Genomic DNA, 27,868 nt, shown 5'->3' on the forward strand with positions numbered 1-27,868 from the left:
CTCCCGGTGGTAGGAAAGGTTCCTTTTGACCTTTCCCCACTCAAGCCTGCAGGAGGGATGTGGTATATCCACTCGATGCCATGCTCTTTGTTCCAGTCTTTTATGAGATTGGTTTTGAAATGAGTTCCATTGTCTGATTCAATCCTCTCTGGCGTACCATGTCTCCCTGCCTTTCCAGGCCAAGGATGGTGTTACATGCAGTAGCAGGAGGTACCGGATAAGTTTCCAACCATCCAGTGCTTGCCTCTACCATAGTCAGCATATATTGCTTACCAGTCCAAGAATGAGATTGATTACATCACACTCTATCTGCCATGCTTCACCATACTTGTACTTAGACCATCAGTCACCATACCACAAGGGCTTGATTCACTCAGCCTGCTTAATAGCAGCACAAATGTCACAACCATGTATGACTTGCACAATAGTGACCATGGAAATATCAATTGATCTGTCCTGTGTCCATCGGTAGGTTGCATCTCTACCTTGATGTCCAGATGAATCTCCCCCTTCCCTTTGTACCTCTTACAGAAAGCAAATAGAAAAGGCCCAAGGTCAGAAAGAAGGTAGCACAGCCTGAATCCCAGCAAAGCAACAAGAGCCAGCAAGCCAAGAGAGCACAAAACAACTCTAGGGCAAGATACAAGGTTTTCAATACTCCAATTGAACGATTTTAACCTAGCTACTGTTATTATTGTTCAGATCAATTGAATTAGATGGACTTATTGTTATAATGTAAACTCTGAGGAGTCCACCCCTCTTGAACTGTCCAAAACATAAGGAAAATTCTGTTTGCAATTAAATTTTAGTTTCAAACTGTAACATATGCATATTCAAACAATGTACATGTGAACATTTGCAAATATCAATCTGGACTTGCTGTAAAATAGGGTAAGAATACTGAAAGCCAAGTGTCAAAGCAGCTATAAGTCTGACCAGGCCGCTGAAGGTGCCAGGAGTCCAAGCCAGCTGTTGGAGGAAGTATAGGAATGTAAATACAGGAATTCCCAAAACAGTACATAGACTACTGGCACTCTATGCCATGATCCACTTGGCTACAGAATCCTGTTAAACAGCAGAATTTAGTCCTCTCTGCTATAAACGTGCTGGATTTTACAGGTATATTAAGATGGAGAACACTGACACTAGGTCAATAAGCTTCAAGTGATGGAGCACATATGAAGAGGCAGCAGAGAGATGGTATCAAGTTTTGTTAACATGCAACCATAAATCATACTCTAACACCACTTCCATTGTTACAACACAAGTTTTATTGCTATCACTTATTACAAACATCATTTGTCATTGTCTGTTTACCCAAGTGGACATGTCATTAATATATTTAATTAAAAATATAACAGGAATTATTACATTATAATATAGTTGTATGTCAATGTTATAATGAAGCATTATATTACAGTGCACGTCCAAGTTAATGCCGTGTGGAGCACAGACAGTATTTGAATCTGAGCAATGCTAGAGTTTTGCTCCCATTACGTGTAAGAAAGTATGAAAGAATTAAAGGCACATGTGACCTGCTGCTTTCAAGTAACAGTGATGCTAGTGGGGGATCATACAGACAGCTTGGCTCCAACTACTCTTTCTTGGCATTACTTGTTTCTTTCATGATATAAAATTGAAATGCAGTATAAAAAGACGTATTTTCACAGGATTTAATAACACCAAGTGCAATTTCAGTATTTCAATGCTATGGTATTCATTTTGAGGTACATTAAGAGTGCAAATTCTGCAGGAGTTTCTTCAGGACACCACGCTCAGTAGAAGGGACTAATCCCAAGAGAGGTTGTATTAAGTGGAGTTTTTCGTAATCTCTCCCCTGAGACATTATCCAAAGGTGTTAGTGATACCCTGATTTCTCTTACTGCAGAGATAGTTAATGGGATACCATAATTTACAAACACAAGTTGAATACAACTTTTACAACCGAGAGACAACTTCACCATCATTTTCATAGATCTGCTGGGCCTTTTTGGCCTTCTTTTCTTCCTCATCAAGTTGGGCTTCAATCTCATTTGGATCAACATAGGTATAAAAATAAGCCATGATAGCAAAAATGATGCAAACTGCCACCAACAAGGCAGCAAACAACACATATTCTGCCCACTGTAAAACAAACAAAAAGCATAATTTATCCATCAATATTTGTTCCTCAAAAGAATTACACCATTTTACTGTTTGCAAAAAAGTTAATTCAGAAAATGGAAGTGAACATGCACAACAAGCATTGTATGACTTAAAGAATTAAATGTAGGTAATACATATTAAAGCAACTCAGAACTGAGGCCTATTCAACAGTTCTGCTTTCACTGAAGAGATGAAAGGTTTGTGAATGCTGAAAACGTCTACAATTCCCTGTTCCCAGAGACAAGGGAATGGACTAAGACTGAAAAGGAAATTCAACCCCTCCTTTTGGCTAGATAAATGGAAGCAGGACTACTGCCACTCCGGTTTAAAATGAGATTAAGTCAGTAGTAAAAGGTTTCTACTGGCTGCAAATCTAGGCAGAGAGCAAGACCAGAACTGTGGTTTCAAAGCGTTGCCTCTACCTGAAAACCTTCAACAGCTCTGTTTATTGCTCTGTCTGGTTAATTTAGCTGTAACCAGAATTTGTCTCTCATATCCCTTTTGATTCATTAGGGAGTGCCACTAGTAATTTAAGAAGGTCCTGCCTGCAGTTTTCATGCTCTATAGAATGATGTTTGAAACCAATGGAACCAGAGGAAGGGGTGTGGCAAGGCTGAGGTATGCAGGTGAAAGTTCATTAGTGAACTAAATTCTAGTAGATTTCAAGCCCATTACTCTAGAATTTCTGTCCAGAAGTTCACAACTTTTCCACAACAGGAAAAGAAAAAAAATATTGTAGAGATGCTAGAAACTGCTGCTTGGAAGCATTGGAGCCTGACAAAGCAAGAGTTAAGAATGGCAATCAAATTAACAAACAAACAAAATAAAAAGTGGAAACCCTTGTTGCTAAAGGATTTGTTGCTTGAAGTTTCATGTATGTGTGTACAAATACATACACATCTTGAAGTGCTGGGGAAAGGTCCAACAAAAACTTAGAGGCTTCAGTAGACAAATTACTACAATTATAACAGCCTTCAACATTAGTTTTAGTCTAAGGAGATTATTAATATTCATTGCTCTTACTTGCATACTCAAGGAAATTTAGCCAAGCACTAGTTCTACAATTGGTACACTCTTGTAGCTATCACTAACCTCCTGTATTGCAATTACAAATGCAAGTCTACCATAATATGCTGATGTTCAGAAGCTGTGCATGAGAATTACCACACAGGACACCCCCCTGAATTAGAGTTGCTTTTTCTTAGTGTAATACAATAGCACACTGATTGCTTGTGTGCTTACCTGCTCACTGAGTGTGGATGCTCTCGCCACAATAAGGACAATTATGTTACCTACAGCAACTGTCAGCAGCCACCCTGCCTGTAGCACTGCCTTCATATTTGATGGAGCCTATAGAAGTAAGAAACAAGTTTTAGTCACACAGTGCTATCACATAAATTCTGATGTTTACTGCATTCTTTGCATGACAAGCACTGGTTCTCTGGAGAGGGGAGGATTTCTTGGTATTTTGTGTGTTGTGTTTGTTGGTAGGGGTTTTCTTGGGTTGTTTGGTTTGGGTGGGGTTTTTGTTTGTTTTTTGTGGTTGGATTTGGTTTGGATATTTTTTGTTATTGTTTGGGTGCTTTTGTTTTGGGTTTTGTTTGATTTTTGTTTCTGGTTACGGTGGTGGTGATTATTTTATTTTTTTTTTTTAATTAAAAATTACTAGAGAATTAAACAGGCCTGGAAGAGGCTTTGAGGAACAAGAGATTACTAGTACTAACTCAAACACCTTTTTCTTTGTACACACAAAGTAACTAACAGGTACATTTTACACCTCAGTCTCACAGGGAACACATTAAATGAAGAAAATGTGTGCATCATAGTCTAGCTACCCACATCCTTTAACAATTCCATCACTGCAGTCTTGGAATTAAGACAAGAAATACACACAAATAATAATAATCTGCAGCTGGAAGACAAAAGGAATTAAGCATGTATAATTAAACTGCTGCTAAAGACTGTATGGAGAAAGTTGTGAAGACAGTCTCAGTACTTGTTCATTTAATTTTAGGGCTCTCCAGTTTGCTTTTACAGCAGCAGTACTGTTCCACTGACTTTGAATGGGAAGTCACATGTGAGAAGGAGCTTTGAGGACTGGTGGTTAAAACCTTCAAATTACATAATTCAGCATAGCTTTGTGGATAACACTGAACGCTAGTGAAACAAGGCGAACTTACATCAGCCTGCAGTCTTACTAGGGAGCTCTGAAGGGCATAACAATGCAAACCAAGCAGCAATATAGAACCACCACTTAAAAACAATAGATCACAGAAGAAATTAGTTTGCACCAGGATTCTTAACTGTGAGATTTCTGAAGAGCAAAACCTACCTGTGAGTATGAAAACTCCAGTCCTGTGACAGAGAAGACTACTTCTGCACATGTAAGAATAAAATACTGAGGGATTTGCCAAGCCATATGGACTGTATTTGGTGGGATATCTTCAGAATATGTTACATTAAGATATGATCCAGAACACTGAAAATTAAAATAGTACATTATGAATAGTGATAAAGAGTCCACCAAAGGCCCTCTAATTCTAGATCACTTCTATGTTCTGAGTAAATAAGAAATACTGTATACAAAGCACTGTATACCTAGTGATAAAGTAATAGTTATTTTGCAGCAGATTTCATGCAAATCCTTATTGTCTAATAAGGCTCATTATTTAGGGGTGTTAGTGGTAAACATGAATGCTTGCATTATATTATTTCCCATCATTATTTTTATAGTTAACAATAGTTTTATGTTCTGCTTAACATACCAGAATTCTATCATATATGCAATTAAGGTCAAGAGGGATAATGCTGCAAACGTGGGTTTTTGTTTTTTTTTTTTTTTTTGGTGGGTTTGTTTGTTTTTTTAAAAAAATTTTTGTTTTTTAAAACAAGAAAATATTGACTTGAAAATTAATTCTGTCTTGTCCACCCAACAGCACTAGAAACTCACCTCATTAATTATAACTGTATAGGCACTGCCAAATCCAAATGACTCTGAAAGCACTGAACAAGAGACTGAATATTTAGTAGCCATAATGTTATCTGACCTGAAAATAAAAACAAAGGTCATGGATAATTGTGTGCATAAAAAAGTTCCAATATCTTTTTCCAATGACAAGTATGACTTTAACGGGTTAGAGTAAAATGCTTACCTTCCTCCTGTAAAGAGGCTGTAATTACTGGCAGAAAAGGGCATCAGTGTTCCAAAAGAAGTGTCACCCAGAGTGACGTTGGTAAGAATATCAGGCAAATTGTTTATGAACCTTTAAAATGCAAGAGTCATGAAATACTAAACAAAAATACTTTTGATGACATACTGGACAGCACAACAAGCATCAAGTTTCCCCCTTTTGTTTCTGTCAGTTAACATTTTTGAAAAAAAAAAAAAAAGAAAACAAAACAAAACTCTAAATCTCTTGAAGTGTGGCTAAATCAGAAGAAAGCTAGGCCCACATTATCCTAAGCAGGCAGTGGGCTGATATCAAAAGCAAGCCTTCACTTACAAACAGCAAACAAAATGCATTTGCAAATGGAAGATGTAGAAGAAAAGCAGCAGCAGGATATTTCTTCCCCAAAATTAAAGCAAAAGTATGGACATAGAAACTGTGCTAGCTGTTTACAAAATGTCTAGACAAATTGAGTGAAAAGTACACTTCAAATTTCAGCCATATTGTACTAAAAGTAGATACACAAGACAGCTTAGAAGAACCGTGCCCCAGAAGTTCCTACAACCCCTGAACATTAAGTGTAGAGTCCAGAGAGTAGAGAATTCCTACAGCATAGAAAAATGTTAAGCAAGAAGAGTCCATTCAGGAAGCAGATTGAAAAGTCACACCACTGCCAAAATTTAGGAGCAAAAGAAACTTTACCTGATGAGATTTTTTCCTTCTTTTGGCTTTGATGTGACATTGTCAAACAGCTGGTGGGAGAGACCATTATCAGAATGCTTTGTTTGCATTAGTGAACATCTTAAACATGCGCTACTATATAGCGGTGAGAATAAGCAGAGGCTTCAGAGCAGCATCCCAGACCTTTCCTTTTAGAATCCTAGTAGGATCTGCCTACTAGAAAACACTGCATGACCACACATTAAATCTTGGTGAAAGGATAACTGTCAAGTTAATTCTAAGTTGGTAACTTTTTTTTTTTTTACACTTTTAAAAAAATTTGTTCAAACAACATCCTGCTCTGCTCTCTACAGCTCACACAGTTTCACTGGTACCAGACAGGGAGAGACAGGAATAAAAGGAAAGGGAAAAGTTCCTCAGAGCTCGTCCTCTCGACTTCACACGCTCCACCTAGCTAGGACATTAATGTATATCTTGGGAAGCGAGCAGACTTACCCACATCGTATCAAGGTGCGTCGCATAATTTTTAATTCCAAGAGTGTGACGTTCTCCCCCTGGCAACATGAGAGGTTGGGTTGTAACGTGATTTCCAGAAATTATGTTTAATGATTGCAACTCTGAGGTCTCAAATGTCACATAGTCCGTCTACAAAGACAAACAAATGGCTATGAGTTTCCATGCAACTGCATATCTATCTCCAGCTTTGAAGGAGTGTGACTTCAGGGGGACAGAAGTTTACGTGTGTGTTACTTCGTAAGTGCCAGAGAACGCGAGCATCTCCTAACTAATTTTTTGACATCAAGCACCAATTTAAATTGATTGTTATTTTTTTATTATTTTCTTTTGTTACACAAGTTTCAAAGTTAATACAAGCCTCCCACAAGCATTATGGAATAACTATTACATTATCTGTAATTGCAGCAAAAGTAAAGCAAGAGCTTAAGCATAAGCCCACTACTCTGTTACGTAGTCGACTTACATACTTTTCTAATACAGAGCTGCCACATCCCAACTGGCTATCCTTTCACTGGCATGGGTCCAAGCAAAGCACACAATAGGTTCATACTGACAGACAAGCATCTCAACATATCCAGTCAACTTCTGCCTAGTCTCTCTCTTCAGTTACAAGGTGTTTACGTACTTTCCAACTCAAAGACAAAACATAGCCTTCTCAAAAGTTGTTCAAAGGTTTGCTATCTTCCTACAATCATCCTTTGTATTTGTTGCTCCAGATTAGTTAGGCTTGCTACCACTACCAAGTAAAATTCTGTTTAGCCACAGCACTATCATAACTTAGGGTGCAGTGTTTTTCCAAACAGCAACACTAAGATGCAAATGTAAACTGAATCGTTATGGTTTCAGCTTAACATGAGTGACTGGTACCAGGATGTTTTAAGTATTCTAAACATTTCATTGGCATAAAACACTTAAAACATTTACAAACACATTAATTAGGATTGAAATGATCCATTTTGTTTGTAAGATTATAAAAATAATTTTATAATCTAAACCATCTAGATTATAAAGCTTCTATGGAAGAGACTGAAGCATTTTACATCCTTCATTTTCAGGTACGCACCATAGTTATATTAATTCCACATCTACATAGAATTTCAGTGGCCCTTTCTCCTCACAGCTTAGTTTCTATGCAAGGCAAATTTGAAGGATGATGGAATAAAGTTTCTCCTCTTATATGGAAAAAGGTCTGCAGGCTATCAGAGAACACACTTCCTAATACACATTATTAACGGAAAAAGTCCATCAGCTCCACATTTCACCATCAACAGGGCTATCAAGGCTGTGTTGCAACACAGCTTGAAAATGTTGGCAACAAATCTGAAACTTATTATGTGATAGAGCCACAGAAAAAGCTCCCTGTTCAAGTAAGGGTTCCCTCACAGTAAGAGCAGTGACTTATTAGAGCTGAATGGACTTTTATTAAAGAAAGAGCTGTTTCCATCATTAAGAAATGGCACCTCTCACCAAGAGTAAAATTTTCAATTAGCTCCAAATCACTATTAAGTTTCTTAAAAATTTCTTGAAAACATTCTTGCCAAAGCAAACTAGTACTACTGAGAACACTGAAAGTTACCATTTCTTTGCTCACAGTGTTTTCAAGTAACAATTCATTCTACCATTATTTAAATTAATAAAACCCCCTAGAAAATAATTACATTTTGAGCCATTAGGTAAGAATATTTGATATACAGACACTTCAGCAGTAATACATGTAATCTTTGATTTACCCCATTAGGTTTGGTTTTTTTTCATGGATTAATGGAATGGTTTGGGTTGGAAGGGATCTGTAAAGATCATCTAGTCCAAACCCCTCCTGCAGCAAGCAGGGACATCTTTAACTAGATCAGGTTGCTTAGAGACCCAAACAACCTGACTTTGAATGTTTCCAAGGAGAGAAAACACACTGGCACAACGTGTGTCAGTGTTTCACCATCCTCTCTGTAAAACATTTCTTCTTTATATCTAGTATAAATTTACTCTTTCAGCTTAAAACTATTACCTCTTTTTCTGCTGCTAAAAAGTTTGTTCCCATCTTTCTTAGAGGCCCTCTTTAAGTACCACAAGGCCACAATAAGGTGTCCCTGGAACCTTCTCTTCTCCAGGCTCAACAACCCCTCTCAGCCTTCCTCATAACAGAGGTGTTATGACCATTTTCATGGCCCTCCTCAGGACTCTCTTTAACAGGTCCATGTCTTTTCTGGGCTCAGGACTCCAGAGCTGGACACAGTACTCCAAGTAATGTCACCACTCACCAGAGTGGAATAGAAAGGCAGAATCACCTCCCTCGTCCTACTGGCCATGCTTCTTGTGATGTAGCCCAGGATATGGTTGGCTTTCTGCACTACTAGCCCACGTTGCTGGCTCATGTCCAGCTTTTCATTCACTAGTACCCCAGAGTCCTCCCCCACAGGGCTGCTCTCAATCCCATCATTCCCCAGCCTGTACTGATAGCAATAATTGCCCCAGCACAGGTGCAGGGCCTTGCTCTTGGCCTTGTTAAACCTCATGAGGTTCATACAGTCCCACCTCTCAAGCTTGTCCAGGCCCTTCTGGATGGTTATTTAATTCGCTATTCCTCAACTCACTTACCCATTCCAAAGATGTTAGATTCACACTGTGAAGTTGAGGTTCAAATTTAACTTCTGCTTCATCAGTGCCTAGGTTTATTATTTTGATTTGGGTTTGGTTAGCTGTGGGGAAGACTGGGATAGTTTTCTGTAAGACAGAAAAAAGTAAATAAAAATCAGTGTCCTAACCCAAATCACATGGAAAAAGTACTATAATTACCATGATCCTAATATTATCTCTTGTGGACAATTAACATTTTTCTAATGATCAGGATTTTCATGAGGAATGCAATTTTTAATAACGAGATTTGTTACTGTTCTCACAAGCTGCCTTACTGCTGCCTCAGGAAAGAAGTCTCTCATCCACAGCAATGCCTCCATGGCCAGATATGGTTCCTCTTTATGTCCTGCAGCATGCTGCCATTACCAAGACCACTCTGCAGTTCAAGGAATGGGCTTTTCCCACATCTTATGACTTCCTGGGTTTCCAAGTTTCTGTAACATGTTCTAACTCATTCTCCCCTAGCACTGGTGCTGCTGAGCTGGACAGAGGCATACATGGGCACTGCCTAGTGTGATAGTCCAGAGAAATCAAGCTTCTGGAGATTCTGCTCTTCAGATCTTAGAATGCAATGGATCACCTCCCAGAGGTGTTGCCAACACCTCAGCTACAGGAGAAATCTTCATCTGGTTCAGGTATAACACCTCCCTTTCATGGCAATGAAAGTTAGGTGTGATGAATTCTACGTTAAACATGTATCATCTTTGCTCATGCTGTGATAATGCTTCTCAGACTGTCATGCTTCCATTGTAATAATCAAGAAGATGAGGTCAGAAATACAAATCAGCAGCTGCCTGGTAAGCCAAACAAATCCCTGCTTTCAGCTTTTAGTCTCAGTTTAAAAACTTGGTTGCCTTTAACGCATGATTTACATTAATGGCAGATGAAATGTTTTGCAAGATGGTGTTCACTGCTAGTTATTTATTCTAGTCACACTATTGCAATATACTTCAATATTTTCCCTTTCTCTACTCTGCTCACTTTCCCCTTAAACACATTTCATTCTCTATTAACAAATAAATATCAATAGTGAACATGTCATGTGGTTGAACTTACGTCTATTTGCACCTGAACAAGGGCAGCAGCCACAAAAGCCAGAGATGCAAGGAACATGCCAACAGTCATCTTCCTCAGGGGCCTAGTACAATAACAAAACACATGTGAGTATCAAGACAAGCATTAATTCAAAGCTTCAGCTGTTAGTTTGGTTTTCTATAGTGGGAAATTCAAATGGCCACAACTAGCACATTATCACTACTTGATGAGATGGTGGTGTTACAGAAAGTCTTCTGACAAGGTGGGTGTCTCTGAATTCATAGTTACACTATCAGGAATTACATCTTTCCTGCAGCATCTTAACCTGCTACTCTTCATCTGCTAGGCTCAAATGCTGAGTGGACATAATTAAGTTTCTGACAAAGTTTGATCTGCAGAAAAAAACCCCAACAATCCAGTAGTAGTTAGCTTTAAAACAATAAAAAGTCAAGAAGTTATGCCTCATTTAAAAAGGGTAACAACTTGAACCTATATTGCTGTGTTTAAATCAAAACAATAATGAACAAAGAAGTGAGAGAAATACGCTGAATTAGGAGACATCTATTGACATTAGGGTAAGATTTAAGGGTAAATTTGAGGTAGATATTTGAAAGAAGATATTGATAAAGGACATCAAACTGTTGGAGCAGGTCCAGAGGGGGGCCACAAAGACGATCAAAGGGCTGGAGCACCTTCCCTACGAGGACAGGCTACGAGAGTTGGGGCTGTTCAGCCTGAAGAACAGAATGCTCCAGGGAGACCTTATAATAACCTTCCACAGCCTGAAGGGAGCCTACAAGAAAGCTGGGAAGGGATGGCTTACCAGGGCTTGTAGTGATAGGACAAGGGGGAAAGGCTTTAAGCTGGAAGAGGGTAGATTAAATTAGACATTAGGAAGAAATTTTTGACAGTGAGGATGGTGAGACACTGGAACAGTTTGCCCAGGGACATTGTGGATGTCCCTTCCCTGGAAACATTCAAAGTCAGGTTGGATGGAGCCTTGAGCAGCCTCTTATGGTGGAAGGTGTCCCTGCCCTGGCAGGAAGTTGCAACTACATGATCTTTAAGGTCCCTTCCAACCCAACCCATTCTATGATTTATGACATTGTCTGCCACATGTAGAGTACCCACAAATGAATGAGTTTCCAGCACAGCACACCCTTCCAATTCTTCATAATTTTATGACAAAAATCAACCCTGTAACAATTAAGAACTGTATTCTCTCTTCTACCTCTCCAGCTTCCAACTGTTAGCCACTTCATTACCAACATTAAAAACAGGGTGCAATGCCCTCTGAAGCTACACCTAGAAGCATACTTCACTGAAACTGAAGAGGAAATACCTTATCTCATGTAGTTTTAAAGCCCCAAACATGACATGCTAAGGATATGTTTTGTATTCCACAGTATGAGAGGTTGGAGGGACCTCAAGAGGTCATCAGGTCCAACCCCCCTGCCAGAGCAGGATCATTTAGGGTAGTCCACACAGGAACACATCCAGGTGGGTTTTGAAAGTCTCCAGAGTAGGAGACTCCACAACCCCCCTGGGGAGCCTGTTCCAGTGCTCCATTATCCTCACTGTGAAAAAGTTTCTCCTCATGTTGAGGTGAAATCTATGTTCAAGTTTGAACCCATTGTTCCTTGTCTTATCACTGTGAACCACCAAAAAGATCCTGGCGCCCTCCACTTGACACTCACCCCTCAAATATTTATCGACATTGATGAGATCCCCTCTCAGTCTTCTCAAGACTAAACAGCCCCAGGGGTCTCAGTCTCTCTTCATAGGGAGTTGCTCAAGTCCCCTAATCATCCTTGTGGCTCTCTGTTGGATTCTCTCCAGCAGGTCTCTATCTCTCTTGAACTGGGGAGCCCAAAACTGGACACAGTATTCCAGGTGTGGTCTCACCAGTGCAGAGTAGAGAGGTAGAAGAACTTCCCTAGACCTGCTGGACACACCTTTCTTGATACATCCCAGGATCCCATTGGCTCTCTTGGCCACAAGAGCACATTGTTGTTCCATGGAGAACTTGCTGTCCACCAGCACTCCAAGGTCTTTCTCTGTGGAGCTGCTTTCCAGCAGGGCAGTCCCTAACCTGTACTGGTGCCTGTTGTTATTTCTCCCCAGATGTAGGACCCTGCACTTGTCCTTATTAAACTTCATGAGGTTTGCCTGCACCCAGCTCTCCAGCCTGTCCAGGTCACGTTGGATGGCTGCACAGCCTGAGGGGGTGTCAGCCAACCCCCCCCAGTATTGTATCATCAGTGAATTTGCTGAGGGTACTCTCAATGCCCTCATCCAGGTCCTTGATAAAGATATTGAACAAAACTGGACCCAGTACCAATCCCTGGGGGACTCCACTTGCCACAGGCCTCCAAGCTGACTCTGTGCCATTGATGATGACCCTCTGAACTCTGTTGTGGAGCCAGTTTTCAATCCACCTCACGGACCAGCCACCTATGCCACATCTCCTGAGCTTTTCTATCAGGATGTTATGCTTCAGAAGTGAAAGTGGGTAAGCATGGGGAAAACGGAGAAATGTAAACAGCATATTTCCTGCAATCAAAAGCTTTTGTCCTTAACTGGAAAGTATTGTTTATTGTATTTTCTCTTCCTCTACTGTGGTGCCTGTATGTACCACACATACAGTATTCTGCATTTCTTAAATTTTCATTTCTTTAAACTATTAACCCCATTTTATATACTCTGCAATTTTCTCCTTAGCTGAATGCTTACTCATGTTACATTAGGGCTGGAAGAGCAGTTTAAGGAAAGAACCAAAATAAACCTCTGTTAGAAGTCAGGTTCAACTTACGTAAAATTGATCTTGCATTTCTTGATTAAAGGGTATATCACAGTATCTACAACTGGGACCATTATAATAATCAGGATTGGATTCACAGTCTGGTGAACATAAAGAGAAGGGGAAAAAAAAGTATTTTTCAAAGTCCTTTTTTAAATGAAGGGTTACATACATATATACAATCTTTGGGAAGTACTTCAAATGGGCAGCCAGAAGATTACTGTACCTGCATTTGGTCTGGCTGAATCTGAATATCTCCCTGGTGAAGGAAAAAAAAAAGTTATAATATTGTGACAACAAATAAAACTGATCTGAAATGTAGATGTTAATTAAGAGAAAAGGCAATAAGAAGTAACGTACAAAATTTCCATCCATTGTTGTGGCTTGCAGTGTCCATCTTGACCCCTTAACAAAGAAGAAAAAAGTTAAATGCCACAGTAAATCAACCTGCCAGAGTTCTCCTGATTGTTTTTATAAATAAAATGTTGGGAAAGGCATGTGATAAAATAATAAAAGCAGACATCTTGCTGAAGTATTCTTACCCTGCAATGTAAATATTTGAACAAAGCGATCCTTGTGGACCATTTGACTTTATCTACTAATTTAATGAAATGGAGTGGAAAATAATTTAGATGCAGAGATTAGCTGGAGAGGTGGCAGGGACATCCCACACAGAACACCGTCATGTGCTGTGCACAGAAGCCATCCAAGTACCTTTGTGCTGCCTCTGCCTGAGCCCAAGCACCAACACCATTGGCATGCCCATTCTTCCTTCACACAGCTCAGCAGTCAGCAGCCAAGCCAGCACTGGGAGCCTTCTGCCCAGAAAACCTGCTTATAGTTGGGTCAAGCAATGCCGATTTTCAGTCTAAGCCCAGGGTGAGACAGGATCGTGCATCACTGCATCTGTGGCCCAAGACTTTAACCAACCACAAGGTAAAACTGTCTGAGATACAAGTTATTCCTCAGGTAATGAGTGTTTAGTTCTGAATTTTATAGCAGAGTTGGTAATTTGTAAGTTCACACTGACAGTTACCACTCACTGGTACTAGACTAAAGCAGCACAATCTAGACCAAAGTTCCTGCAGTCTGCCTTGGATAAAGCTTTCAGGCTGTTTCTCTCATACACTGTCCTGAATTCAAACTTCAATACTTAACTATGAAAGCCTGCTTTCATGAACCCCTTTTCTTGAATGGGAATTATAGGTTTATACTTCTGCTTGAGGGTGCAAGTTATTTACAAGTTTGAAAGATAAGCACACTAGCACCCAGGTCATTTCAACCCTGATTCTCCAGAGCATTTATAGAAGGATCCTACACTTCATCTCATAACTGACAGTGAAAGAAACATCAGAACTAAGAAAGCCTTACATAACTCTTTCATCCTCCAAGTCCTGGCCAACAGAAGATTTGGAGAGGCCTCAGTCACTGAATCAGTCCTGGCCATGTCCAGATAAACTAAGTTTCCCCTGGCTGCAGAACATTCTGTACTAGCATGACTCAGTGACTACCTGTTCATATTAGAGCCAGGTTAAAAAGTTTGCAAAACATTGTTTTTCCCCCCCTCCGACAGGCACCTTTTGTGTCTGGTGACCTCAGAGTACATATAGAGTGACATGCTACAGCTCTAATTGCCAAACCAAATAATTTCTACTTTACCTGCTGGTCAAAAAGTGCCCAGAACATGGGGAGAGGAATGTAAAGGAAAAGCACTTTCAGCACCATCTTAATCTGAGTAATCAGTCGTTTCTGCAGCAAACGAATTACAAAGATGAGTGGGTCCAAAAAGTAAGAGACAGTTGCAGATTATTTGCAGCACAACAGCAGTTAAAGACACATATCACATCTACCCACATACCAGACTTGTGTGTTCTGGGTACTTCTGCTGATTTCTGTTAAAAAAGTACAAAGTCTGCTTGTAGGTATGGGAAGGGCTGCTGGTTAAAGGTGACACAGATATTAAAGAGACTTTTTGTCTCTTGGCACGTGTGCTGATGGAAGCACAAGATTTAAACACAGCTGTGTCATTTTTCTATGACACAGCAGCATTTGAACAACAGGTGACTGAGGAATACATTTAGAAATAGGAAAAATGCATATAGGCAAAGGAAAAATAAAGGCTAAGGTCTGTGCTGCCATTGACAACGGAATAGGGCAGGTAGGAGGCAAGGGATGTGGTTGGAAAACACGGACTCATGGTAAGGAGCTTGTATTGAAGCCAGGGAAATGAAGAATTTATCCACTTAGGCTGATATTCCCAAGCATGATTCCACAGTTAGTTCTCAACAACTGTTACAGCCCTTTGCGTTAACCATGCCAGTCAGTATCATGCCTATTTTCCCTTCTGCATTCATTAAACCAGCATATTTCTGTTTGAAGCCAGTTTAAGAGTAGCAAGGTTGACAAGGATAACATTTGCTATCTTGTTAACTCAAAAATAGATGCTTGTATTTGCTCAACAAGGGAAACAGTCTTCTCCATCTCCCTTGAATTTCCCTGACCAGCCTACCATCACCGAACATGAACTCACACAAATTTCTCCCACTATATAGATGAGCAGATAAACTGCAATCCCAGGGGGCCACAGAGGTTTGGTTGGACCATTGGCTTCTGAATGATTGAGGGGGCCAAAACTATTTTCCCAGCATGAGAGGATGCCCAGCACAGGAGCGCTTATGCGCTACTTACATCATACTTCTCACTTGCCCAGTCCAGCCAGTGCTCTCTCTTGGGGAACTCCTTGCTGCGATGCCGAAACCTGTTTGTGATGGCAAACTGAGGAGAGACAGAAATGTGCCTAATGGCATAAAAAATATTTTTAAGTGCAATAAGCTTTGTCATTAAAGAGGACACTCCTGGTTTTAGTGTTCAGAGTGCTAAAGGTGAATTACTTCTCTTAACTGTTCTAAGATAGGGGAATATTGCATTTAAAGTTTCCTGCTGAATATCCAGTGGAGCATGCACCTGTTTGTGAACCAAACAGCTCAGAGTAGTCTCAATGGGGATTGCTTTTCAGAACTTGAAGACCTGCCTATTTCAGACTTATGTACAACAATAAATAGAAGACTGTCGTATGCACAGGTTCAGAGCTGAGTGGCTGTAAGAGTATATTTCACTATGAGAAGCTGCATCTTGTACATACTCCTCATATCTTCACAGAATACATCTGGTTGGAAGAGACCTCAAAGATCATCCAGTCTAATCCTCAACCTGGTGCTGAAGGGTCAACACTAAACCACATCCCTAAGTGCCAGGCCCACAATCTACTTGAATATCCCCAGGGACGGTGACTCCACTGCTGCCCTGGGCAGACCATACCAATGTTTGATAATGCTTTCAGTGAAGAAATATTTCCTAATATCTAGCCTAAACCTTCCCTGACACAGCTTGTGTCCTCTAGCCCTGTCATTTGTCATCAGTGGCCTCACCAGTGCTGAGTACAGGGGGATGAACACCTCCCTGTTCCTGCTGGTCACTGTTTCTAATATGAGCCAGAATGCCAGTGTCTTTCTTGGCACAGTCAACTCCTATTTAGTCAACTGTCAACCAATACCCCCAGGTCCCTCTCCAAGTCACAGCTTCCCAACCACACATCCCCAGGTCTGTAGTGTTGCATGGGGTTGTTGTGACCCATGTGGAGGACCTGGCACTTGGCCTTGTTGAACTTCACACAATTATCCTTGGCCCATCAGTCTAACCTGTCCAGACCCTGTTGTAAAGCTTCCCTACCCTCTAGCAGATTGACACAGCCACCCAGCTTGGTGTCATCTGCAACCTTACTGAGGGTGCACTCAATCCTCTCATCCAGATCATTAATGAAGATACTAAAGAGGACAGGGCCCAGTACTGAACCCTGGGGGACACCACAAGTGACTGGCTGCCAGCCAGACTTAACTCCATTCACCACCACTCTCTGGGCCTGGTCAGCCACTCATTTTTTTTTTTTTAAATCCATTGCAGAATGCACTTATCCAAGCCTAGTGCCATGAGTTTCTGAAGGAGAATGCAGTGGGAGATAGTTTCACAGGACCTTCCTTTCATAAACCCCTGCTGACTGGGCCTGATCACCTGCTTGTCTTGTATGTATCATGTGATGACACTCTGAGTGATGTTGACACTGAATATAGATAAATACAGTCCTGAAGAACTCTATGCAGGAATAGAATTCTGCATAGAATAATATGTAAGGCTGAGCTGGACTTTAGGGACAACATTCTAAGAAACAGCCAAAATCACCTGTAGAGATTTGGTTTTAACAGGGCTTAGAAGACAAGGGTCTGAGCTATAACAAGGTGACAGATCTGCATGAAGAACGAAAATAATTTTTTTCCATAAATGGATTTTCATAAAGGAAAAAAAAAATCCCCTAATCTCAAAATTGAGACATGCAGTGCTGTTCACACAAATTTAGCTCACTTCCTTGCAGGCTTGCACTGACATAGCTCCTTTGACCTTCCTAATACAGCCAGGTTCAATATACCACTGCATTGTAAATAATATTCTTTAATAAGCAATAATTTTTTGCTGATAAGATGTACTAGTAGTTCTGCTCGTGACTCAGGCCTTGACTCTTACAGGGCTGCATACAGGTGCACCGGTGTGGAATGAATGATTCCCAGAAGTTGGGATAAGACTTTACACAGCACTGGCATCTTACTCTGTTTCCTTTGTGCATAAATTTACATTTACCCTACATAAATAAAAAGGCAGACTGGAGGAGTCAGTAGGAAGCCTTCTGTAAGGAAAATAAGTCAAAAACTTCAGAAGCTTTTTTCATATTACGATAGATTCCTGATTTAGACAAGTTTACTGAACAGATTTAAAATTGCATTTAGGGTTTATGGGAATAAAAACAGTACTTACGCCAATGCATTTGGAAACTCGAATCATTATATTTCCTTGAGGTTTAACTTTCTTGTACATTCCACTTCCAGCTACGAACACAACTACAATATACAAACAGAAGCCAGTAACGACTCAGGACTAATTGAAAATAGGGACAAATCATTTGGTATGGAAACTCTAACAGTGGAAGAATTAGATTGTGGGGGAATAAGCCTCCTAAGGAGCAACAAAATTGCCTACTGGCATGTTAATGTACAGGAAAAAAAAGGTTAAAAATAAATTCAGGCCAGCAGATTTATCCTATTTAAGACAAAGGATTAAATCTGTAAGCTCATAGGTAAATCCTCGGCAGGATGTTAGCTTAACTGAGGGATGGTAAAAACAAAAGCAGTTTAGGACTTTGGCTCTGGCCTTGCTGTACCAGGTTGAAACATCTTTACAGGCTCCTTTGCAGGAGTCCAGGACACTGCAGCCCATGCTACACAGAGACACATGAGGCTCTGCCTGAAATGTAGGTCCTCAGCTCTTACTCCCAGGCTTCACCCTCCCACCTGCTCAGCAGGACAGAGGCAAACCCCCTCAGCTGCTGCCCACCCTGGATTGGGTGTACAGGCAAGATAGGATGGCTGGTAGCTGAAGGCCCAACTCTAGGTGGGCTCCTGCTCAGGACCAGGAACACAAGGGGTACCGTGGTATATACTGACACTCTCCAGTTTCTTGGTCTGTGTTGCAGCAGAAAGACTCGAAGCAACCCATAGTGCAGCCAGTAAAAACACAGGAGTTTGAAAAATACTGACCCACCAATATGGCACTTCTGCAGGGTAGGAACAGTTCACTGTCCTGGACTACAAATAGTTTCCAAACCCCACGTTTCCACAGCGTGGTCACCACATCTGAAAGACTTTATTTATACACCCCGGCAGTTCAAGAAATACAGACAGTAAAGTACATAATGTGCAGAACTCAGTGATATTTGTGCCTCTCCCCAGTCTCAGCCTGTTCTACGTATCTGTCTCTTCTGTGAAAGAGCGCTTCAGGTTCATCCCATCCACCCCCTCAAAGAAAACAGTTTAAGTCAAAAAACAATCAGGCATTCTTTGGCTATTTCTATCACTTTCTCGTTATTGTGAGATCATTATAATCTAATCACGTCAAAAACTGAAGCAAGAAGATGGAAACAGTTCCACTTACTCAAGGAGACAGCCATGAGGGCAGCAGGAACTCCAAAAGCTAGTGGGTAACATTGCTGTTTGCTGTGAATGCCACACTGTTCAGCTGAAATACAAAGTAGTATTAGATAGAAGTCCTAGTCAGGGCTGCCAGAACTTTCACATAGGGTTTCTGTTCTTTACATTCTTTATTAAGTCAGAGGGGGAAAAAAAATCTCCTCTGCAATTATTGTCAGAGTAGATGATCAGTACCCAGCTTATTTTTCATTATTGAAAAAGGAAATTGTGTCACCTAAATAAATAAATAATTAAATCCAATCACAGATTGGTTGAGGTTGGAAGAGACCTCTGAGGGTCATCTGGTCCAACCTCCCTGCTCAAGCAGTGCCACTACCATGTCGCCCAGGACCACATCCAATATGACTTTTGAATATCTCCAAGGACAGAAGCCCCACAACCTTCTCAGGCAACCTGTGCCATTGCTCAGTCACCTTCACAGTAACAAGACGTTTCCTGATGTTCAGGTGGAACCTTCCATGCTTCATTGCCCCGGTCCTGGGCATCACTGAGAAGAGCTTGTCTCTGTCCTCTTTACACCCTCTCTTTGTGTACACTACAGAGGTCCCCTGAACTTCTCTTCTCCAGGCTGAACAATCCCCAGCTCTCTCAGCCTTTCCTTACAGGAAATTTGTACTTAGTTTAACACAGAAGCGAAGAATCCTACTAGAATGGTCAGATGCATATTCTTGGTGAGAAAGGAACTAGATTACAAAGTTTTGTGACAAGTTCATAAACAAAGATATAAGTAACGTAAGTGCAGCTTATGGAAAGTCTCAAATCCCACCTCCCACTGCCCACCCTAGTAGCAGTGATTGGTGATTTGACTTCATAAACTTTGTGCATACTTCCTGGAACAATGCTCAGTGTAGACACAGCTAGTAACAGGGAAATGTAAAAGATTAAACAAAATTACCTTTTATGCCATACTTCTAACAAAATAATTAGAGAGTTTGATTTGAAAAGACAGTTTGCTTGCAGCCAATTAATATCTTGATTTAGTTGTATTAGCCTCCTGATTAAACTTTTACAGGCTGTAATGATATCACTTTCCTCATCTGATTTTGTCTGTTTTTCCAAGGTAGTTCTCACCCTGTGTCAGCATGGATGTAACTTGCATGTTCTGTCTCATGTATGCCTTCTATTATTTTGGGAAAGGATAGAATTTGCACTTCTACCATGCTTCAGGGTTATACCAGAACTCACACAATATTTTCTTTCTTTCAAAGAAAAACAAGTAAAACTGACAAAACCCCAAACCAACCAACCAAACAAAAAACACCAACAAAACACCACCAAAAAAACCAAACCCCAAAAAACCCCACAACTGCCAAACACACAACTTTCCTCAAACTCCTGCCAAGAACATCCATACAGCACCATGTGTGTAAGCTTGCCATGAAAATCCACACCTCATATAGTTTTCTTTTTGTTTAGGATTACATTATTCATTATAAGCAGAAGAAAAAACAATAACATTTTTCCTTTAATGATATGAAAAACATTATTTACTTTGTCACATGGATAAAAATATTTCCATATGCATAGATGCTTCTGTAGTTTGCTTGGGCACACTTTAGAATAGTTTCCACTTCACAGGCAGAGGGCTGAATCCCCTTTTTGTCTTCCCAGCAAACAGTACAACTCTTTCTCGTTGCTGATTCTAAACACAACAGGTGCCACACTGTGTCTCTATAGAATTACAAATGCATTAGGCATACAAGATGCTGGCTTCAGCATGTCTTTTCAGATCGAGCAATTCTGATTCTAATGGCAATTCGGATCTCAAACTGGCTTGGTTTTGACAGTACCTGACCTGTGAGAAGTTGGATGACATGAAAATGATTTACAAGAACTCCACAACTCAGCTCTGGTGAGGCCACACCTCAAGTACTGTGTCCAGTTTTGGACAGCTCAATACAGGAGAGATGTGGAGGTGCTGGAGCAAGTACAGAAGAGGGCAACAAAGCTGGTGAAGGGCCTGGAGAATAAAACTGATGAAGAGCAGCTGAAGGAGCTGGAGCTGATTAATTTGAAAAAGAGAAGGCTGAGGGGACACCTCATTTCTCTCTACAACTACCTGAAAGGGCATTGTAGAGAGGCTGGTGCTGGTTTCTTCTCCCAGGTACTCAGTGACAAAAAAGAGGGAATGGCCTCAAGCTACAACTGGGTAGGTTTAGACTGGGCATTAGGAAAAAAAATTCACAGAAAGAGTGGTCAGGCATTGGAATGTGCTGCCCAGGGAGGTGGTTGAGTCACCAACCCTGGACGTGTTTAAAGGTCATTTGGATGTGGTGCTTGGGAATATGGTTTAGGGATGAACCGTGTAGAGCAGGGTTATTGGTTGGGCTTGGTGATCCTGAACGTCTTTTCCAACCTGAATGTCTCTGTGATTCCATAATTCCACATGGTGTCAAAGAACAGATCATTAATTTAAATCTAACTGGACTGCAATTCAACACTCATCCTTTACTATTAACCATTATATAAACAAACATGTGGCCTTACCTCTGAGAATTGGAGTGATTATAGTAGATATGAGACTTCCAGCATTAATGGACAAATAAAAGACAGAGAAGAAACTAGATCTTTGTTTCTCCTACAGAAAAAAAAAAAAAGAAAAGATGTTTAGAAAGGCTTAGCCAGAACCACACTGATCTGCCTAGACTAAACAATCAGCAGCTTTCTTTTTGCACAGCTTAAGATAAATAAATATCTAGCTCCTTCTTTAACTACTCAGGAAATGCTGCAGCAATGCACATCTAAATGTGTATATTATTGGAGTATTACAGTAGTTAAACATGAGTATGTGTATGCCTAAAGTTGGAAAGACATCATTACCTGATCATCATCAAACTGATCTCCACCAAATGCTGACACACAAGGTTTGATTCCACCAGTACCAAGTGCAATGAGGATCAAGCCAGTCATGGATAGAGCACTGTAACAAAGTACAAAAGGCAGGGAAAAGAAAAAAGTTCAAGTAGCACAAACTTAAGGTATAAATTGTCCCACCCTTCTCCAGGTTGGCAAAAACCTCCCACACAGTTGTTCCAACATGGAAAAAAAACATATACAAAACAACTCACATGTGCAAGTTTATATTATCAGGAGAGCCATCCTGGTTTGCATCTGTCAGGTCATTTATGGAGCTTATAGCCACAACTGCCTGCCCAACTGTATACACAAAGGACAAGGAGATAATAGTCCTGTCAAAGAAAGGAGATAATTTTAAGTCTGTTAACATAATTGCATACATGCAGAATTTTACTCATTTTCAAGATGCTTAGTGTGGCAGTTTCAGGCTATGCCTTGAAAATTTTCCACAGATCTTGAACAGAAAGTAGTAGAATGTAAATAAATCACTACTGGATGTAAGAAAAATAATAAGTGCCAAACAATCCCATTGGATAGATTGACATAAAACTTAGCTCTATAAACTAACTCTCTCTTTTCGCTTCCTCGCTCTGGCTGGTGCTTCTGCTGGCTCTTTGCTGACTTTGGCTGCGTCGCTTAGTTTTGGCTAAGTCTAACCAACAATTCTCTGCTCTTTATCCTGTCCCTTTGTGTCCAGGGAGGTAGAGGGAAGGGGAAGCTATTAGCTCCCCTGGTTTTTGTCCAGGGATGGGATCTTGTGCTGTTCATCAATTGTAAATACCTGTAAATATTGTATAGTTTGTAGATATTCATAGCATTTCATTGTACATTGTAGTTTTGCTTGTAAATACAGCTTCATTTGCTTTCAGCTGAGGTGATCTGACAATTTAATGTTGGGGGGAATTTTCAACCCACCACACTTAGTAAAGAAATATAATTCCATTTGTTTTCATTATTATTTTAGTTATCCTTGTTTAATTAAGCAAGGCAAGATGGTAAGTGGATTCTGTAGATACCACCAGGTCACAGGAGATATTTAAATACCTTTAGTGGTTGCCTTTTTACTAATCAATTCAAGAATGCCATTACCATATTTCATATAAACTATTAAACACTGAAGTAACGATTTGCAGTGATTAATATTGTTTAAGCTTTTTTTTTAGCTGCAAGAAGTAAAAAAAAAAAAAAAAAAAAAAAAAAAAAAAATCAGCTTTAAACATGGAAACTCCCCCAGATACTGTTGTCATCAACAACTCTTGCCCTAATCTCCTAATTGCCCTCATCTCTCCCCCAGCAAGCTTGGAGCGCCTTGATATAAGAGGGATAGAGGCAGCATCACTCCCACCATTCACCAAGTTTCTCATTTTAGGAGGCTTCTCCAACTTAAAAATGTTCTTCCTTGTAGTAGAGTAAAAATCTATATAAAACAGAGCAATGACGAATCTGTTGTGCTGTTTAGTGGTATTTAGCAGGTAATGTAGATGATTTTTTTTTTTTAAATAGCACTTTCATATTAGTTAGTTTAGTTTGATTAGCAGTTTAGGAGAAGATTTGTGAGAGTCATAAGCATGCTGTGAAGACAACAATTGCATAACTGGCACTGCATAGCTGGTACCCAATTAAAAAAATTTCACTCCAATTTCTGTACTATTTTCCCTAAGAATTTCACATCTAACAACATGTGAGTAGGTCCCAGCATGTCTTGAGGGACATTGCCCAAACTACACAGACTGTGGAAGATCTGAGTCTCTCCTATAAGAGTGCTTAACAGTGCGTAAATAATCTCCTCTTCCTTTTTTCAAAGTTTTTTTTTTTTTTTTAATGAACATTTAAGGCTTCCTCGTGGCAGTTTCCTGTGGTTTAGGGCATCTATACGCTAAATCCCTGCTTTTTTCAAATGCAGGTTTTTACCTTGTCAAACTGAACATTCCAGTTTTAAGCCCTGAGCCATCCTACCAAGCTTCTGTTCACAGTCTGGTAGCCAGGAGCTTGCAGCTCTGGCACTGGTATATACAAGTACCAGAGAGGGGATGCAAAATCTGAAAAGCTGCATCTTGATAAAGAAGTTAAAAGCCAAAACAGTTTTAAGAAATCATACCACTTAAATGAAGTGATTATATAACATTTTTGATGCAATCCACAAGCCGTCCAGCTATTTGCAATGAGCTCACACTGATCAGACCAGCTCCACAAAACATGCTTGGCAGTGGCTGCAGCTGTGAGCTCCCAAAGGCTGTCAGAGGAAGAAGATAGTGCAGCCTTCAGCCAGCCAACTGCACAGCTGGCTTCATCTCTCATCTCTGGGAGACCTTTGACAAGTCAGCTAACATTCCTGACTCATATCCCCCAATAAAATCTTTATTGTGCTTCTTTTTTAGGCAAAGCAAACACTATTAGAATCACATCAGTAAAGGGCAGCGAGATCAGGCTGTTGGAAATAATTTGGGTACATTTCAAAGCAATTCATTTAGTGGTACTTTGCTGAGCAGCTAGCAAATAGGTAAGAACCCATAATTCATCATTTAAAGAAAGAGTTGCAACTCAGTAAAACCTCTCACTGAACTGCCAAATCAATACCAAAATCAATAAATATTTTAGAATACTGTGTTATCTGATATTAACTGGGACTTGGAATGTATTTCTCTGCTTCATTAGCCACCTGCAGCAGGTGAAGAGGCAGTCCAACATTATAACCTCCAGTATCTATTTTCACAGCTTGGTGAATATTCTTCTTCATTTAGCTTACATTTTGTTCAGATGACAGGAAAAACTTGAAAAGCAAGGTACTGTCCTTATTAGCAGAACTCTAGCATTTGTTAGCTTGCAGTGCAGTTTCAGGTCTGAACTAAATCAATTAAAACCTCAGGCTTTGGAGGAAAAACAAACCAACCAACCAACCAACCCTGGTGTAGCCAACACCAGCTCTGAAGCTGTTGCTCGGAGCTGCTGCTTTAGGTAGTGATTTAAATGACCTCACTCATCTCAGGTGAGCTGTCATGATTTTTGGTTGTTGTCTTACGAAGCACTCACAGAAACTTCCCCAGCCAAGCGTCAGCAATGAGTGCTCCAAGGATTGGTGTCAAGTAGCACAAAGCAACAAACGTGTGGTAGATGGCTGTAGACAAATTGTCATCCCATTGTAGGAAATACGTGAAATACAAAATAAGCACCGCTGTAGGAAGAACAAAACAACGAGTTACAAAACAGTGCCAGGGCTGGGTAACCGATGGTCAGCGTGGGGAGACACAGGACACTGGACATACCTCGCATGCCATAGTAGGAGAACCGCTCACAGAACTCATTGATGACAATGAAGAAGATGCTCAATGGGTAGCCAAAGCAGCTTGGCTGGAGGCAAGAGACAGCGTGAGCTCGGCTGTGCAACACAGACTAACATCACTCACTGTGACCCAGTTCACACAAGCTCAATACAGGCTGAGTAGGAGTGGGTGGGCACTCAAGAGTTAGGAGGCTGCATGGGCTTCTGTGGAACAACACTGCTTTACCTGAACATGGACCAAATTCTAACTTTCCCTCTTGGTCCCCAGTAATCCTCAGACTCTATATCTGCCCTTTGCAAGAGTCCTTTAGCAATGCTGTATTTGACTTTCAAGCGTTGTGCTATTCACATCTGACATCTTCAGCATCTAACACTTTGAGCAATATTGGTTGATACCAAAAAATAGGCAAAACCCCAACGTTTCTGGGAAAAAAAGGGGAAAAAAAAAATCAAACCAAACAGAAAACTCACCATGCTAAACTCGCACAGCACACCAGGGTTAGAAGTCTGAGGCTATTTTTAAATACCTCCAGCTGAGACAAACATTTAAGCATTTTATTTGAAACAAATCTCTCAGAAAATCTCCCTATCCTTATAAATAATCTGCTTGATGGAGAAACCTTTATTTCTTCAGACTTGATAATAGAACTGACTTTACTCCTAACCTAAAATGGCATGGTATGAACTTTAGATTTACTGCCCCTTCACCTGCTGCAATAGGCATCTCCACAGTCACCACCATGCAGCTTGTGACACAGCTCTTGCCATTGAGAGTGTGTGGGGAGGGGGTGGGAGAAAAGGCATAAGTCAGGCACAAACCTAGCATGGTCAGTAGAATTGGAAGTTTACTTTGCGATCACCTACTTTTCTTAGTGGATAACTAAAATTTCTATTAAAATTACTAGGAATGCAAATTGAACAAGCCTCCGTTTTTACAGATTTAATTCTGCAAAAATCAGATTTTAATAAGTCTCAGAACATCACAGAGGTAAACCAGTTTTGAAACAAGCAAGAATGGCATTCTTTGTCTTCATGTTGTGAAGGTTTAGGAATCAAACCAAGCCAAAAAGGAAAAAAAAAAAAAGTAGTGAATATTGTAGAGGGAAAAGAAACTTTTACATGGGAACAGCTTGCCTGAGATGAGTAAAATCTGAGAGTCCATGTCTCCAGCAAAGCCCTCTGGCCAGAGCCTTAATGAATAACAGCACATCATGAGACTTGTGTGCTACAGTAAGCTTTATGTAAATATTGCAAGGGAAATGAAAATGAGCAGCAGGAATATCGCTGACTTCATCTGACTCAGTCATGAGGATGTCCATGCAGGCCGAACAGCATTGATCTTTGTTATCAGCTGAACCAATTACATAGTGCACATCTCACATATGGTTTGATAAGCAGGCTTCACTGAAAGAATCTGACTTCAGCTGAGGGGAATGCTATGTGGGACTCATTTAGCTTTACAGCAACCACAATTAGAGGCTTAAACAGAAGCTCATGATTCTTGATTTAATACATCCTCCATGGGCAGAAAGAGGTACATCCCAAGGAAGACCATCCACATCTATCCCCATATTTTAAAAAAATCAATTGAAAGTGCGTATTTCCCTCAGCTGAAGGCAGCAGGAGCTCTAGATGACTAGCATCAGCTTGGACACAGTTTCTGGTGTCTGGGCACCATCCCCCTAAGACCTGCAAACATTCATGCTCCCAAAGAGCCAGACAGAGAACGACATTGTGAAGGTTTGGTTGTTAGGTTATGCCATAACCCACACTGCACAATTGTTTTCTGCCTGAACAATTTGGTATAATCCACCCAGGGAGGAAATTATGTCCCCAGCTGAAGCAAAATACACCTGGCCTGCCTACAGAGAAAAAGGTGGAGTGGTGCAGTTCTGGCCTAGGGACTGGTGGGATCTATGCCCAGCAGAAATTAACAAAATCTCACTAATTTTTTTTTTTTTAACTTTATTGAGGTTTTCATAAATGCCCCCATGTTATGCCATCAAGTCACTCAATAGCTTGTCATTTAAAAGGGAGCTACACTTCCATCTGGGGCGGTAACAAGTTTCCACCAAGGTTGCATTTCTTTAAGCCACTAGCATTTATGTGTCTGGTAGAAATGTCCTGCATTCACATGCCAACATAGCAGCCACTAGTGGGTTTTTACTTGCTGCCACTGAACTGATGAAAATCTGCATGCAACAGCTGGGGCTCAGCATGAGCAGAGGCATGCAGGATAAAGCTACGGGGCATTTCCCAAGGTAATTGACCTACTTCTGTTTTTCCAAGATGCTACATGCAAAAGAATTTGCAGTTATGCCTTGATAACATGACCTATACTGTTCTTGTTTTGCACTACACTTAAACCTCTGTTACATTATACATGCACACACACATTCACTGAAACATAGAATCATGGAATCAACCAGGTTGGACAAGACCTCCAAGATCATCCAGTCCAACCTATCACCCAGCCCTATCCAATCAACTAGACCATGGCACTAAGTGCCTCATCCAGTCTTCTCTTGAACATCTCCTGGGACGGTGACTCCACCACCTTCCTGGGCAGCCCATTTTAATGAGCAATCACTCTCTCTGTGAAGAACTTCCTCCTAACATCCAGCCTATACCTCCCCTGGCACAACTTGAGACTGTGTCCTCTTGC

At 40.6% G+C, this 27,868-nt stretch overlaps 1 protein-coding gene across 1 annotated transcript; it reads right to left on the reverse strand.

Moving 5' to 3' along the window:
* Window positions 1–1,938: 1,938 nt before the first annotated feature.
* Window positions 1,939–27,868, reverse strand: SLC15A1 (solute carrier family 15 member 1; the record flags this gene model as incomplete). The annotated part of the gene is made up of 22 exons (XM_054382695.1): window positions 1,939–2,124; window positions 3,388–3,495; window positions 4,478–4,624; window positions 5,096–5,192; window positions 5,298–5,408; window positions 6,015–6,064; window positions 6,489–6,638; window positions 9,102–9,227; window positions 10,197–10,278; window positions 12,988–13,076; window positions 13,202–13,234; window positions 13,336–13,380; window positions 14,635–14,724; window positions 15,664–15,750; window positions 17,839–17,921; window positions 19,012–19,095; window positions 21,555–21,645; window positions 21,888–21,987; window positions 22,136–22,255; window positions 24,954–25,095; window positions 25,187–25,266; window positions 27,849–27,868. Coding segments are annotated over 22 exons (2,121 nt in total), but the record flags the coding sequence as incomplete, so codon positions are not given.

This window comes from Indicator indicator, chromosome 1, assembly GCF_027791375.1.
Source record: "Indicator indicator isolate 239-I01 chromosome 1, UM_Iind_1.1, whole genome shotgun sequence".
Taxonomy (NCBI): Eukaryota; Metazoa; Chordata; class Aves; order Piciformes; family Indicatoridae; genus Indicator; species Indicator indicator.